The sequence below is a fragment of the Anolis carolinensis genome, chromosome 2 (assembly GCF_035594765.1).
Source record: "Anolis carolinensis isolate JA03-04 chromosome 2, rAnoCar3.1.pri, whole genome shotgun sequence".
NCBI classification, from domain to species: Eukaryota; Metazoa; Chordata; class Lepidosauria; order Squamata; family Dactyloidae; genus Anolis; species Anolis carolinensis.
In genome coordinates, this window is record NC_085842.1 from 8756947 (window position 1) to 8773123 (window position 16177).

The following is a 16177-nucleotide window of genomic DNA, read 5'->3' on the forward strand; positions in this document are numbered from 1 at the left end:
GATAGCAAAAAATGGGAAGAACCCTTGAAGTCCCACAATAACAATGTGGTTGGAAAAATGATTGGATATTAAAAATATGGATGCCCTAGTTACCTCTAGACTGGACTACTGTAATGCGTTCTACGTGGGGCTTCCCTTGAAGACGGCCCGGAAACTACAATTGGTCCAACGCTCGGCTGCCAGATTAATAATGGGGGCGAGTTACAGGGAGAGATCCACTCCCTTGTTCAAGGAGCTCCACTGGCTGCCGTTTATTTTCCGGTCCCAATTCAAGGTGCAGACCATCACCTATAAAGCCCTAAACGGTTTGGGACCCACCTACCTTCGTGACCGTATCTCCTACCATAAACCTGCCCGATCTCTTCGATCATCAGGGGAGGCTCTCCTGTTGCCTCTGCCTATATCTCAGGCCCGCCTTGTGGGAACAAGGGAGAGGGCCTTCTCTGCTGTGGCCCCCCAACTGTGGAATTCACTGCCCATTGAGATTGGGCAAGCCCCCACATTAGCAGCCTTTAAGAAAGACTTAAAAACATGATTCTTCCATTGTGCTTTTGGAGAGTAACTGTCATATACTGTTCCCCATGCTTTTTATTCTTATTTCTTTCTCACTCCGAGTTTTAACTTAGTGTTCAAGTGGTCTGCCCTGGTTTTTATTGCTTTTCTGATTTTGTGCTGTAATGTATATTATTATCTATTGTATTATTTAATTGTGTTATGATGTGTTGTTTTTATATTTTGTTATATTGTATTGTTCTGGGCATGGCCCCATGTATTTATTTATTTATTTATTTATTTATTTATTTTATTTCAAATATTTCTATCCCGCCCTTCTCACCCGGAGGGACTCAGGGCGGCGTACAATTGGCAACAATTCGATGCCGATACATCATTAAAAACAACAACATATAAAAAATACAACCAATTAAATACAGTATAAAATATAAAACATAAAACGTGTTTAAAATCCGTTCGTCCAATATCCTCCAACTGTAAGCTGCCCCGAGTCCCCATTGGGGAGATGGTGGCGGGGTATAAATAAAGTTTTATTATTATTATTATTATTATTATTATTATTATTATTATTATTATTATTATTATATACTTCTCTATATCTAGATCCATCCCATAGGGTTATCCCATTTCCCTACCCCCATCCCTTCCCTTCCTTGCTTATCCCAATTTATCCACACTTTTTCTCCCTTTAGACAAATTGATGGAATTTTGAAAACTTTCAAAAAAGATTATTGTTAAAAAAAAAAAAAAGATCGTTTACTTTTGGCCAAGAGCAGGTGACAATGTTAGCTGATGCCCATAAAACGCAGGGACACCCATTGCCTGCAGTGGCTTCCCAATGTATAGGATTGTGCACAAGCATGCGCAGAAGGCTCACTGACAATGGAATTTGCTGACTATGATCATCCTTTTGGACAAGCGTAGTTGCCTTGTAACTTAAATAACTCATCACATCAGGTGGAGTGTCCACGTAGGCACTCTCCTCAGGTGACACGTTCATAGCTCATCCCACGTATGCGTTATCCAGCAAGCCAAATCATTATTGCTTTTGCATGACCTTACGTTGTGAGCAAAGAGCAAATGTCAGGCAGAACATGTCCTGTCCACACTTTCATGGAAAAACAATTCTGAGTAAGGGTCATCAAGGTTAGGGATTTTCAGGGCTTTTTAAAGAAAATATTCAAGAGCTGCTGCCTTAGAGTCGATTGTAATGGAACCACATCATTGTTGAGATTTATTTATTTATTTATTAGACTTGTATACCGCTACTTCCAGTTTGGCTCGGAGCAGTTTACAAAAATAGATTAAAACAATACAATTAGCTTTAAAATAACAATAAAAACAATAAAAACAGACATAGCCCCGAGTTTTTCACCCATTGAAATCTTGTCAGAAGATAAAGGTTTTGCAGGCTTTCCGAAAGGCAAGTAGGTCTCGGATGGTTCGAGTTTCAACTGGCAAGGCATTCCATAAATGAGGGGCTACAATCGAGAAGGCTCTCTGCCTAGTAGAAGTAGTAGTCTTTTGGTTGCTCTTGTCGTGCTTTTAATTTCTGCAGAGTTCCTTTTTCTCATAGTTGTTTATAAGGCAGATATTTTCTCCTAGGTGTTCTTAGTTGTGGTTTTGTCAATGCAGGTATTTTATTGTAAAAAAAATTCCTTTGTATTTATTCCATACTCTCATCAATGAATTCCTATCTGGTGTTTCTTAAAACTGGAGTCTGATTTCATTGTATCATAAACCAGACATGCATATGTTAGATCAGTCCCTTCCATTGTAAGTAGTCTTTCATATTTTAGAAAGATCCTCTTTTGGCCACGTCCAAACTGCTGAATTACAGAATAGTCTCCTATGTGGTAATGCCATTCCTCCTCAAACTTTTGCATTTTATACATTTTTAATGTTTATTCTGGGTTTTAATGGTTCCAAATGAATTTTGTCGGTTCTTTATTCCAGACTTCAAAGAGTGCTTCTTCTGACAAAATTGGTATTGTCTGAAATAAATATAACATTTTTGAAATTACATTCATTTTGATTGTTGAAATTCTCACCAACAGAGATGGGTCTAATATTCTTCCACCGTTGTGGGTCTTTTTGTATCTCTTCCCACACCTTTTCATAGTTGTTCTTAAATGATTCAGTTTCTGTTTGTCTTCTGGATTTCCAAATATTTTACTTTAGTTGTTATTTCCATTTTTGACTCTTGTTTCAAAGTCTCTTTGTTCTTCTTTCCAAGAAAAGCTATGGAACATCTCGCATCTGCTGAAGGAAGGAATCATGGGGGAGAGTGTGGATTGGGACTGAATGAGAGCTCAGTGGAAGGCCGGGTGAAGCCAGGTGGGTTTGAGGCTCCAGAAGCAGAGGCCCAACGGAAAGGAGGGCTCGGGAATAAATTAGGGGCCTGTTTTTTACCCTCCAAGAAAAAGCCTTCCAGAGAAACATTGTGGTATCTAAATAAATATCACAATCTTCCTCATCCCCTGCGCGCCTCCTCCCAAACAGCCCCCAATATTTTATCCTAGGCCACGAATAACGCCTCCCTTCCCTTTCCTTGCCCTTCCTTCATTTCTTCCTTCCTAATGAAGTCCCTGATATGCAAAAGTTTCATGAAAAGTTCTTGGTCCAGGGGTCAGTTCCATCCTGCTTTAAGCAGGCGGTGGTAAAACCGCTATTAAAAAAGACCTCCTTAGACCCTTCTGTATGTAGCAGCTACAGACCAATTTCCAACCTCCCATTTTTGGGCAAGGTTCTGGAGCGGGTGGTTGCCATGCAGCTCCAGGAGTTTCTCAATGACACTGATTTTCTGGACCGCTCACAGTCTGGTTTCAGGCCTGGGCACAGTACTGAGACGGCTTTGGTCGCCTTGGTGGATGACCTCCGCAGGGAGCTGGACAGGGGGAGTGTGACCCTGCTGGTTCTCTTGGACATCTCAGCGGCTTTCGATACCATCGACCATGGTATCCTTCTGGGGAGGCTCTCTGGGATGGGGCTCGGTGGCACGGTTCTGCAGTGGCTCCAGTCCTTCCTGGAGGGCCGTTCCCAGATGGTGAAGCTGGGGGATACCTGCTCGGACCCCTGGCCATTGACCTGTGGGGTCCCGCAAGGGTCTATCCTATCCCCCATGCTATTTAACATCTACATGAAACCGCTGGGAGAGGTCATCCGGAGTTTTGGAGGGCGTTGCCATCTCTACGCAGATGACACACAAATCCACTACTCGTTCCCATCTGAATCCAAGGAAGCCCCTCGGATGCTGAACCAGTGCCTGGCCGCTGTGGCGGACTGGATGAGGAGGAACAAGCTGAGGATCAATCCTGACAAGACAGAGGCCCTCCTGGTCAGTCGCTCGTCGGATCGGGGTATTGGGTGGCAACCTGTGCTGGACGGGGTTGCACTCCCCCTGAAATCACAGGTCCGCAGTTTGGGGGTCCTCCTGGATTCAGCGCTGACGCTTGAGGCGCAGGTGTCGGCGGTGGCCGGGAGGGCTTTCGCACAACTCAAACTTGTGCGCCAACTGTACCTCGTGAAGTCTGATTGGACCACGGTGGTCCATGCCCTAGTTACCTCTAGACTGGACTACTGTAATGCGCTCTACGTGGGGCTTCCCTTGAAGATGGCTCGGAAATTACAACTGGTCCAACACTCAGCTGCCAGATTAATAACGGGGGCGAGTTACAGGGAGAGATCTACTCCCCTGTTTAAGGAGCTCCACTGGCTGCCGTTCACTTTCCGATCCCAATTCAAGGTGCAGACCATCATTTATAAAGCCCTAAACGGTTTGGGACCCACCTACCTTCGTGACCGTATCTCCTACCATAAACCTGCCCGATCTCTTCGATCATCAGGGGAGGCCCTCCTGTCGCCACTGCCTGTATCCCAGACCCGCCTGGTGGGAACAAGGGAGAGGGCCTTTTCTGCTGTGGCCCCTCGTTTATGGAACTCACTGCCCATCGAAATTAGGCAAGCCCCCACTCTTTTAGCCTTCAGGAAAGATTTAAAAACCTGGCTTTTCCGATGTGCTTTCGGAGAGTAACTATTACACACTTCTTTTGTTACTCCCCCATCATCTACCCTCTAGATTGTTTTTATCTTATGTCCCTGGTCTCCGTGATTGTATTCTTTCCTTTTCTCACCCCAAGTTTTAATTAAGTGTCTCATGCGGCCCGCCCTGTTTTATATATATATATGTGTGTGTGTGTGTGTGTGTGTGTGTGTGTGTATGTGTGTGTGTGTGTGTGTGTGTGTGTGTGTATATATATATATATATATATATATATATATATATATAGTGTTGCATTGTATATGATTATTTATTGTATTGTTTAATTGTATTGTGATATGTTGTTTTATATTTTGCTATATTGTACTGTTCTGGGCATGGCCCCATGTAAGCCGCCCCGAGTCCCCGTTGGGGAGATGGTGGCGGGGTATAAATAAAGTTTTATTATTATTATTATTATTATTATTATTATTATTATTATTATTATTTCCCTGTTTATAGTCGGAGGGGGAAAAGCCTCCCCCACCTGAGAGCAGCCACTGAGAAGCCTACTCTTGTATCTATGTGTACATCCATCTATCTATCTATCTATCTATCTATTTATCAATATGTGTGTACATAGATATAGATACGGATCGATATGTATTCACATATCACTCAAGTTTGGACCAGATCCATCATCGGTGGAATTCACACAAGTCTCCAGATGTGGCTGGACTATACCTCCCATCATCCTCTGTCCATTCCTCCCAAAACCCATCGGTATTTGAAGTTGGCTACGATGGGTCTGTGTGTCAGGTTTACTCCAGATCCATTGTTGGTGGGAATCCCCATGCTCTTTGATTGTGGGTGAACTACAACTCCCAACATACATGATTATTTTCCTCCCATTTCCTCCAAACCCTTCTAGTATTTTCTGTTGGTTGTGTTGGATTTAGGTGCCAAGTTTTGTTCAGATCCGTTGTTGGCAGGCAGGCCCATAGCCAGGATTTTGGTTTGGGGGAGGGGGGGCTGAGTCTGAGTGAGAGAGGATTTGCTCTAGCAAACCTTTTGTATCATTATGCCAATACCCCCATGCAAATGAGATATATTGAGCATGGTGATCAGATCATGATATGAATAAACATAACAGTTTAAATAATAAATATAAGGCCTTCTCGCAGAACACCCTGAGAATTTCGGGGGGGGGGTGAAGCCCCTCAAGCCCCCCCCCCCCCCCCGCTACATGCCTATTGGCAGGAGTCACAGTGTTCTGTGGATGTGAGTGCCATCTTGGGAGAGGGGTGGGTGGATAGAGTGTATTGTCAGAGTAATCGCAGCGCAGCGGAAGCATGCTGGGCCCATAACCAACTGTCAGAGTAATCGCAGCGCAACAGTAGTTGGATGGAGTCAGTGGAACGCAGAACCAAGAGACATCAGAGAGTTTGGTAAAACTATATACAAAGTGTTACTGTAAGCAGTAATAATCAAGACAAACAGACTTGAAGACGAACACAGGACTTGACTTTCACTCTAGGCAGACATGTATCTCCTCCCCCCATGGGCCCCCTCCCCAGCTTCCTCGGGGATGCTGCCCCTTCTGTGCTGGAGGAGAGGCGTCTCCTACCATTGCTCCTCTTCTTCTGTGACGCTTTCAAACAGAACCCACACAAAACCCAGGAGAATGTGTGTTCCTTGCGGTTGAGCATGTTCTGCAAAAAGGTCTCAAAATAATCCTCTGCATCATGTGGTTTAGCTCAGAAATGAATGCCAGCCTCTGCAAGAAGTGGAAGTCCCTGAGACCAGTCTATGGGTCACGGCTGACCTGCGCCTGTTCCCTCTTCCGTGGACACTTGTGGATTCTTGTGTTTGGCAGGAACCACATTTCCTCACGGTTTGAGTTTGTGTCGCAGCATAAATAAGTAAACAGGCAGGGAACTCCCAAATCTAACAATGTATTTATTTATTCACCACCTTTTAACTCAAAGGTCTCAGGGTTGTGCACAGTAAAAGCAATACTTTTTTTAAAAAAAAATAGATACAGTCTAGTTCAGGGGTCCCCAAACTAAGGTCCGGGGGCCGGATGCGGCCCATCGAAGCTATTTATCCGGCCCCCATGGCACAAGGGCAGAAGGGGGTTGGACTAAATGACCCAAGGGGCCTCTTCTTCTCTTACAACCATTATTATTATTGTTATTATTATTATTATTATTATTATTATTATTAGTTTATTGTATGACACAGCAAACAAGATAGATATGCTGGATTTCGTATCACAAAAGCACAAGTCAAACCGTTCCCAAGTGTCTAGGACTGTGTGATGTATTTATTATTATGATTATTATTAACATTGAGGCTGGGTGGCCATCTGTCAGGGGTGCTTTGCTTGTGCTTTCAGTGCACAAAAGCAGAAGGGGGTTGGACTAAATGGCCCAAAGACTCTCTTCCAACCCTCTTTTTTATTATTATTATTATTATTGTTAATTTTATTATTATTATTATTAGTTTATTGTATGACACAGGAAACAAGATAGATATGCTGGATTTCGTATCACAAAATCACAAGTCGAACACTTCCCAAGTGTCTAGGACCGTGTGATGTATTATTATTATTATTATTATTATTATTATTATTATTATTATTATTATTATATTGCTTGGTGGCCAACTATAGTCCAGCCCTCCAACGGTCCGAAGGATCGTGGACTGGCCCCCTGTTTAAAAAGTTTGGGGACCCCTGGTCTAGTTGGATATATAGTGCATTTATACAATGTGCAGTTTAATTCAGTTTAATTACTTTGAGTGTTTATATAAAATAATTGGTTGTGAATGCAGATCCATTCAATAAAACTGTAAATGATAAGTATGCTGTTAAAGCTCTTGATTTTAAAACACATGTATGATAGGCAAGATTAGTGTTTTGCAAAATCAATCTGGAAGAGCAATAGAAGGCAAGGTCTCTAGAGATTTTAGGGTCTCTGCAATTCTAGCTTCAGGAAATAAGCTGGGTGCCTCCTTCTCCTTCTGGTTGAATTAGGGGAGAGAGTTCCCTCAGGGAGATGCAGAACTGGGAAAGGCTTGAAAGGAGATGGTAATGGGCCCTGGAGTGCCGGACGAGGGCTCTGGAGGCCAGGATCTGGACCCACTTGGCCGTGGGAGCGCAGTAGGTGACCCTGGGCAAGTCACACTCTCTCAGCCTCAGAAGAAGGCCAGGGCAAATCTCCTCTGAGGAAACCTTGACCAAGAGGCAAAGCAAACTCAAAAACAAGGCACATAAGAGCAGCAACCAATCTCAACCATCACATAGATACTTCTGTGGCTGATGCTGGAATACACCAGTTGCTGGTGGCCAGGTGGATAGATCTTGGTGGAGCTCTGAGTTGGTTGCATCCAGTCTCTTTGGTTTGGGTCTCCAGTGGGGTTCTATGGGGGAGACAGGACAGAGCAAATGGGGGGCTCTTGTGGCTGATGGCAGCAGGGAAGCTGGCCTTGGATGTCATAGTGAAAGCGACTAATCAGGAGACATTGTTGTGGAGGCAGTTGCAGGAAAAGGAGGTCCCTCTTTCTCACCTGAGGAAAGAAGAAAGGTTGGGAAGGCTGAGCAGGATACAATGCACATTTGGAGCATAGATTCAGTGCATCATCCCTGGAGCAGATGGGATCCTGGTGTGACTCAGGATTGACCCCAAGTCTCCAATCCCCGTCCCTAGGGAAGCCTCCTTGCCCCACCCTCTCCCTCCAGGGCAAAGTTGTTTCCACTGGGGGGGGGGGGGTGTCCCTTTGCTACGCCATTGCTTCTCAGGTCAGTCGAGCTGCTGATGGGAAACAGACTGGACTCACAGGCCGCCACTACCTCTGCTGTTGTGGTCTGTCATCCTCATGGCCTTGAAGAAGAGGATGGTGCCCACGATGATGCCCAGGAGGCCGATGACCAGGCCCAGGCCGAAGAGCACGTTCTCTGATGTCTCCGGGAGGGAAGGGGGTCCCTTGGACTCTGGGGTGGGACAGAAGAAGGTGGGTTGAGGAAAGATCCCAGAAGTGCCACCGCCCCTTCCCACTCAATCCCTGAACCCACAGCACATCTCTTATTCAACACATCTATGCTAGTTATATGCAATCACAAAATGTCCATATATCAAGCCACATTAAGCAAAACATTTGGGTCTTCATGGTGCCACAAGATCTGGGTTTCATCAGACTTGGGCTGCCAGCTCAGGGCAACAGGGATTATTTTTAGTATACAGTATACCTCCATGATCTTAGTGCATATCGTTTTCCCAGTCCAGATGCAAGTAACACGTTGGGGGTTTACAGTCACCCAAAATTCCAGCAGATAGGCATAGGTTTGTAGGACATTTGATGATCCTAGTTTTGTTCTGCATTTTGATGCATTAACTATCAATGTGTGGCCCTGAACTGGGGGGTTGGACCATATGGCCCTTGTGGTCTCTTCCAACTCTTTGATCCTAGGACGTGCTGCCGTGGCTTGAGTGTCAGGCTCCCAAGACCAGGGTTCATTTTCCTTCTTGGTCACAGAACCCCAAGGGATGGTCTTTGAGAGTGACAGAGTCTCAGCCCCAGAAAACCCCATGATAGGGTTACCGTAAGTCAGAAAGGACATGAAGCCACACAACAACCAAACCTTTAGAAAGGCAAGTTGGAGTTCAGAGATGAGTGGGAGGAAGTGTGTCACCATATTTGTTATCAAAATGGCCTTCAAATGGGTTCAAGACCCATTGGGTCTTGCAGAATTAGAAGTCAGGGCTGTGTTCACCCCACAACGTTTTCCCTTTCTTGCCCTGAAAATAACAACCAAAATGGAATTTCCTAAACCTTAAGCAAAACCTCCTAAAACTGAAAGGAGAGGGAAGTTGGGTCAAGCATCTCCCTCACTCTGCAACCAGACCAGGCACAGCAACATCTGCTGCTTACCCCAGACCGTGGTCAGGGGCCCTTCAAGCCCTCAGTGCTCCACCCGGCAGGTGTAGAAATCTCCGTCTTCTGGAACAAAAGTCAGGTAGGAGAACTTGGAGAAGGTGTTGTCTTCATTTGGGAGGAAGCCCGTCTTCTTCACCCCCTCCGAGACCGCCTGCCCGTTCTTCAGCCAGGTCACGTTCAGCACCGGAGGGAAGAGCTGGTCCACGAAGCAGATGAGGACGTTGGGCTCTCCCAGCTCCACAGGGTCTTCGGGGAACACCTTGGCCGAGGGGGCAGCTGGGAAAGGGAGACAAGCAAGAGCAAACTTCTTCTTTTTTAATTATTTTATTTGTGGTTTTGCTTGTACATAAAAATAGCTACAGAGAAAAGACAAAATCGAAGAAAGACAAAACAAAAGCAGAGAAAGAAAAAAAACCAAAAACAAAAAAAAAAACAAAAAACACAACACCAAAAACTAGCACAAACACATACCCCTGTATCCACTTCCAGCTTCTCTGCATTGCTATGTAGAACATCATATTAATCTTGTTCGGCAAAGCTTCGTGTAAACCTGAAGTCTAAGAATTCCTATTATCAAGAATCACAAAATTTCTATGCTACTTCTTAGCAAATATTGTCTCAGTTTGTTCCAATCTGTCCGTTGCCTTGGCGAAATGCTCAATGATATTTTTTGCGTTAACAAATCCATGTTTTTGATGTCAATTAATTTCAGCAGCCATTTTTCTGTTGTGGGTATTTCTTGTAGTTTCCATATTTTAGCAACACAAATCCTGGCCGCAGTAACCATATATATAAAGAGTCTTTCTGTATTTGGGTCCATTTGAAAGTCCACCATACCCAATAGAAAATATTCTGGCTTTATAGTGAACTGAATTTGCAATATTTTCTCCATTTCTCTTTTTATATCCCGCCAAAACTTTCTTATTTTTCTACATCCCCACCACATATGCATGAAATCTCCATTATGCTTCTGGCATTTCCAACATTTCCCGTCTCCTTTCCCCCTGCCGAATTTCGCAAGCCTTTCTGGGGTAAGGTACCATCTATAAAAGACCTTGTACCAATTCTCTAAGTTCTATTGCATATATGAGCTTTTGATTCTTTTTCCATGTCTTTTCCCAATCTGTTAACATAATCGTATGCCCTATTTCCCTTGCCCATTTTCTCATGACTGTTTTTACCTGAATTTCTTCTGTGTCCCATGTCAACAATAATTGATAAAATATTTTTATGGTTTTTGCTTCTATTTTTATTATTCTATCCCAGCATGTCACATTCAGTTCAAAGCCTGTTTTCCTGTCTTCTTTGAAACTTTCCCTAATTTGCCAGTAATTTAGCCAAGTCAGTGAGGGGTCCATTTTTTTGATCTCTTCGTATGGTTTAAGACTAACCTCGAGATTTTCCACTCTCAGTAGTTGTCTGTAGGTCAACCATTTTTCCCTTGGCATTTCTCTCAATTGTTCCGCTTCGAGGGGCGAATACCACATAGGTATCTTTTGGTGAAATCTTTTATTATATTTCTCCCAGATCCCTATGAGAGCTGCTCTTAAGAAATGGTTTCTAAAGTTTCTTTCTTTTCTAGATTTCTCTCTACACAGGTAGCTATGCCACCCCTTCCTTAAGTCCTGTCCCTCTAAGGCTAGTGTTTTCTTTTTGGAGAGGGTGGTCCAATCCTTAATCCGGCCGCGTTGTAGTATAGCTGGAGGTCAGGTAAGCCCATCCCTCCTCTCTTGATGTCATCTTTTAAGTATTTGAACCCTATTCTAGCTTTCTTTCCTTCCCATATAAATTTCTGGATGTCCTTGTGCCATTCTACTATGATTTTTTTTGTTCTTAAGATTGGTAAATTTTGAAATAGAAAATTTACCTCAGGTAATATCTTCATTTTCACTATTGCAATCTTCCCTAGAAGTGAAAGCTGAAGAAATCTCCATTTATTCATTTTTTCTTTTATCTCCCTCCACTTCCTCTCGTAATTACAGTAGAGTCTCACTTATCCAACATAAACGGGCCGGCAGAATGTTGGATAAGCGAATATGTTGGATAATAAGGAGGCATTAAGGAAAAGCCTATGAAACATCAAATTAGGTTATGATTTTACAAATGAAGCACCAAAACATCATGTTATACAACAAATTTGACAGAAAAGGTAGTTCAATTCTCAGTAATGCTATGTAATAATTACTGTATTTACAATTTTAGCACCAAAATATCACGATGTATTGAAAACATTGACTACAAAAATGCGTTGGATAATGCAGAATGTTGGATAAGCGAGTGTTGGATAAGTGAGACTCTACTGTATTTTTATATAATTGGGCGTTACTTGCAGTTATTTCTAACCCTAAGTATCTAATTCTTTTTACGACTTCTATACCTATAGCCCTTTGTAATTTCTCTTTTCTTTTGTGTGTCATGTTCTTAGTTAGTATTTTAGTTTTTTCTCTATTTATTTTGAACCCTGCTACTTCTCCAAAATTTTGAATTACCTTCCACCATTTTTCAAATTGTTCTAATGGGTCTCTATTAAACAAGAGCAAACTTCTTGGCATGAGCCTATGCGTCAGTTGTGTCCGTACCTTGGGAAGTCAGGCTTGGCCACAGTGGTCCACAGTTTTGTTACATCTCAAATAGACTACTGCAACACACTCTATCTGGGGCTGCCTTTGAAGACTGTTCAGAAGCTTCAGGTTAGCCAGGTTTCTAACTGGTGTGGGTTAGAGGGAGCACACCACACCCCTGTTGCACCAGGCTGCCAGTCTGCTGCCGAGTTCAAAGTGCAGCCTTTAGCCTATAAGGCCCTAAACCATTCTGGCCCAGCTTACCTGTCCCTTTATGATCCATTGTGGAGATTAAGATCTTCTGGGGAGGCCCTGCTCTGGGTCCCACCTCCCTCGCAAGCGCAACTGGTGGGGACGAGAGGCAGGGCCTTCTCAGTAGTGGCTCCCCATCTGTGGAACTCCCTCCCCAGTGAAATCAGGTTAGTCCCCTTCCTGCTGTCCTTTTGGGAAAAAACCCAAGACGTGGCTGTGGGACTACTCATTGATTGACAAATGGACAAGCCTGGGACTATGATTTGGATTTGCGTGATTTTAATTGATGTTTTAATAATGGATGTTTAATTGTATGGATTTTAATTGTATTTGTTTACTTTTTTGGATTTTAATGTGTTGGCATCAAATCGCTGCCTGTTGTAAGGCCGCCCTGAATCCCCTTCGGGGTGAAAACGGAGGGGGACAAAGGTAGATAATAAATAAATTTGCAAAAATCAGCTTTTGACATTTATTAACCTTGTAAAAAGGTAAAGGTTTCCCCTTGATGTTAAGTCTAGTCGTGTCTGACTCTGGGGGTTGATGCTCATCTCCATTTCTAAGCTGAAGAACCGGCATTGTCCATAGACGCCTCCAAGGTCATGTGGCCGCTGGCATGACTGCATGGAACGCTGTTACCTCCTCGTGGAGCAGTACCTAGTGGTCAAGACTGGAGCTCCACAGTCACCTATGTACTCACTGCCAGAACACTACACCTGGAAGACCATTATCCTCAGACAATAAGGGATCGCCTAAATCAAAATCATACCTATTGATCTACTCACATTTGCATATTTTTGAACTGGCAGAAGCTGGAGCTAATGGTGGGAGCTCAGCCTGCTCCCCAGGTTTGACCTGCTAATCTTTTGGTCACCAAGTTCAGCAGCTCAGCAGTTTAATCCGCTGTGCCACCTGAGGGTCCTTCTACCTGCATGAAATGCTTAGTGGATAAACTGCAGCATCTCCACATTTTGCCCTGAACACCACGGCAGAGAAGCATTTGCAGAGGAAAAGCAGTGTAAGAGAAGAGGGAGAGTACACGCACAGTCTCCCGTGGAACTGAACGCAGCAGGAGGCATGGCCATGCATTGGGTATCCATTTCTGTTGTGGATTTGAAAGAAGGGTTACAGAAAAACATTAGAAAATGTTGACCATTTCTGCTCCCTTGGCAGTCAGCTCTCCACAAAAGTCAACATCGACACTGAAATACACCACCTGAGCTCCGCGAGTGCAGCATTTCTCTGAATGAAGCAGAGAGTGTCCGAGGATCAGGACATCTGTAGGGAGACCAAGGGGCTTGTTGATAAAGCCATTCCCCTCCCAACCCTGCTCTACGCCTGCGAAACGTGGACTGACTACAGACGTCACACTCAACTCCTGGAGCGTTTCCATCAGCGTTGCCTCAGAAAAATCCTGCAAATCTCTTGGGAAAGCAGGCGGACAAAGGCCAACGTGCTAGAAGGGCCCGGGGCTGTGGCGCAGGCAGGAGAGCAAGCCAGCTACAATTAACTGCAATGAATCACTCTGACCAGGAGGTCATGAGTTCGAGGCCGATCGGAGCCTATGTTTGTTTGTCTTTGTTCTATGTTAGAAGGCATTGAATGTTTGTCTATATGTGTAATGTGATCCGCCCTGAGTCCCCTTCGGGGTGAGAAAGAAGGGCAGAATATAAAGGCTGTAAATAAATAAATAAATAAATAAGAAGAAGCAAAGACCACCAACATTGAAGCGATGCTCCTACGCCATCAACTCCGCTGGACTGGCCACGTTGTCCGAATGCCCGATCACCGTCTCCCAAAGCAGTTACTCTACTCCCAACTCAAGAATGGAAAACGTAATGTTGGTGGACAGGAAAAGAGATTTAAAGATGGGCTTAAAGCCAACCTTAAAAACTGTGGCATAGACACTGAGAACTGGGAAGCCCTGGCCCTTAAGCTGTCTAACTGCAGGTCAGCTGTGACCAGCAGTGCTGTGGAGTTTGAAGAGGCATGCATGGAGGGCTCAAGGGAGAAACGTTCCAAGAGGAAGGAGCGTCAAGCCAACCCTGACCGGGACCGCCTTCCACCTGGAAACCGATGTCCTCACTGCGGGAGAACATGCGGATCAAGAATCGGTCTCAGGGACTTGCCGTGTACTGAGAAAAAGCAGTGTGTCCTTGTGATGTGTCAGTCTAACAAGGAAGAGGAAAGGAGGGGAGAAAGGAAGGCAGGGAGGCCAATGGGCGGAGGAGGGGCTTTCCCTGCCAATCCACCCATCTGCCTATGGAAGCCCTTGGTGAGGACTACAGCCTCAGATAAACAAATAAGATAAAAGGCAATGGCTTGAATCAAAGCGGAAAGGCTTTTCTTAGCCTGCCCTGCAAGGGGTTGTGGGCCCCACATTGCTGCTCCTATGTTGGGGGACCGGAGGTTGCTTCCAGCTCTTATTATTAGAGGGAGTAATTATTAATATTGGGGCCCCCGGTGGCGAAGTGTGTTAAAGCGCTGAGGAAGAAAAAGGAGGCTATAGGGCCATTGCAAGGAGAAGATGGGGTGATGGCGACAGGGGACAGGGAAAAGGCAGAACTACTTAATGCCTTCTTTGCCTCGGTCTTCTCAGAAAAAGAAAGCCATCTTCAACCTCAGCAACACGGAATGGACGAAGGATTGGGGGAAATCCAACCCCAAATAGGGAAACAAGTTGTCCAGGAACACTTGGCCTCTCTAAACGAATTCAAGTCCCCAGGGCCAGATCAGCTACACCCAAGAGTACTGAAGGAACTAGCGGAAGTTATTTCAGAACCACTGGCAATTATCTTCGAGAGTTCTTGGAGAACGGGAGAAGTCCCAGCAGACTGGAGGAGGGCGAATGTGGTCCCTATCTTCAAGAAGGGAAAAAAGAACGACCCAAACAATTACCGTCCGGTCAGCCTCACATCAATACCAGGCAAAATTCTGGAAAAGATCATTAAGGAAGTGGTCTGCGAGCACTTAGAAACAAATGCGGTCATTGCTAATAGTCAACACGGATTTACCAAAAACAAGTCATGCCAGACTAATCTGATCTCTTTTTTCGATAGAGTTACGAGTTGGGTCGATACAGGGAATGCTGTGGATGTAGCGTACCTGGATTTCAGTAAGGCCTTCGACAAAGTCCCCCACGACCTTCTGGCAAACAAACTAGTAAAATGTGGGCTAGACAAAACTACGGTTAGGTGGATCTGTAATTGGCTAAGCGAACGAACCCAAAGGGTGCTCACCAATGCGTCGTCTTCATCATGGAAAGAAGTGACAAGTGGAGTGCCGCAGGGCTCCGTCCTGGGCCCGGTTCTGTTCAACATCTTTATTAACGACTTAGACGAAGGGTTAGAAGGCACGATCATCAAGTTTGCAGATGACACCAAACTGGGAGGGATAGCTAACACTCCAGAAGACAGGAGCAGAATTCAAAACGATCTTGACAGACTAGAGAGATGGGCCAAAACTAACAAAATGAAGTTCAACAGGGACAAATGCAAGATACTTCATTTCGGCAGAAAAAATGGAAATCAAAGATACAGAATGGGGGACGCCTGGCTTGACAGCAGTGTGTGCGAAAAAGACCTTGGAGTCCTCGTGGACAACAAGTTAAACATGAGCCAACAATGTGATGCGGCAGCTAAAAAAGCCAATGGGATTCTGGCCTGCATCAATAGGGGAATAGCGTCTAGATCCAGGGAAGTTATGCTCCCCCTCTATTCTGCCTTGGTCAGACCACACCTGGAATACTGCGTCCAATTTTGGGCACCACAGTTGAAGGGAGATGTTGACAAGCTGGAAAGCGTCCAGAGGAGGGCGACTAAAATGATTAAGGGTCTGGAGAACAAGCCCTATGAGGAGCGGCTTAAAGAGCTGGGCATGTTTAGCCTGCAGAAGAGAAGGCTGAGAGGAGACATGATAGCCATGTACAAATATGTGA

The 16177-nt window shown here is 44.6% G+C and overlaps 3 protein-coding genes across 3 annotated transcripts in view; 1 reads left to right on the forward strand and 2 right to left on the reverse strand.

The window, feature by feature from the left end:
- The window catches only part of LOC100562976 (zinc finger protein 658B), a 488523-nt gene that overhangs the window by 261945 nt on the left and 210401 nt on the right, over positions 1 to 16177 (reverse strand). The gene's annotated exons all lie outside the window — the stretch shown is intronic.
- Positions 1 to 16177, forward strand: part of LOC134296954 (zinc finger protein 24-like) — a 133035-nt gene that overhangs the window by 44911 nt on the left and 71947 nt on the right. The window lies entirely within an intron of this gene.
- On the reverse strand, positions 7780 to 9746 carry LOC134292352 (HLA class II histocompatibility antigen, DP alpha 1 chain-like; the record flags this gene model as incomplete). Its single annotated transcript, XM_062974315.1, is given in 3 exon segments — positions 7780 to 8062; positions 8333 to 8486; positions 9425 to 9746. Coding segments are annotated over 3 exon segments (480 nt in total), but the record flags the coding sequence as incomplete, so codon positions are not given.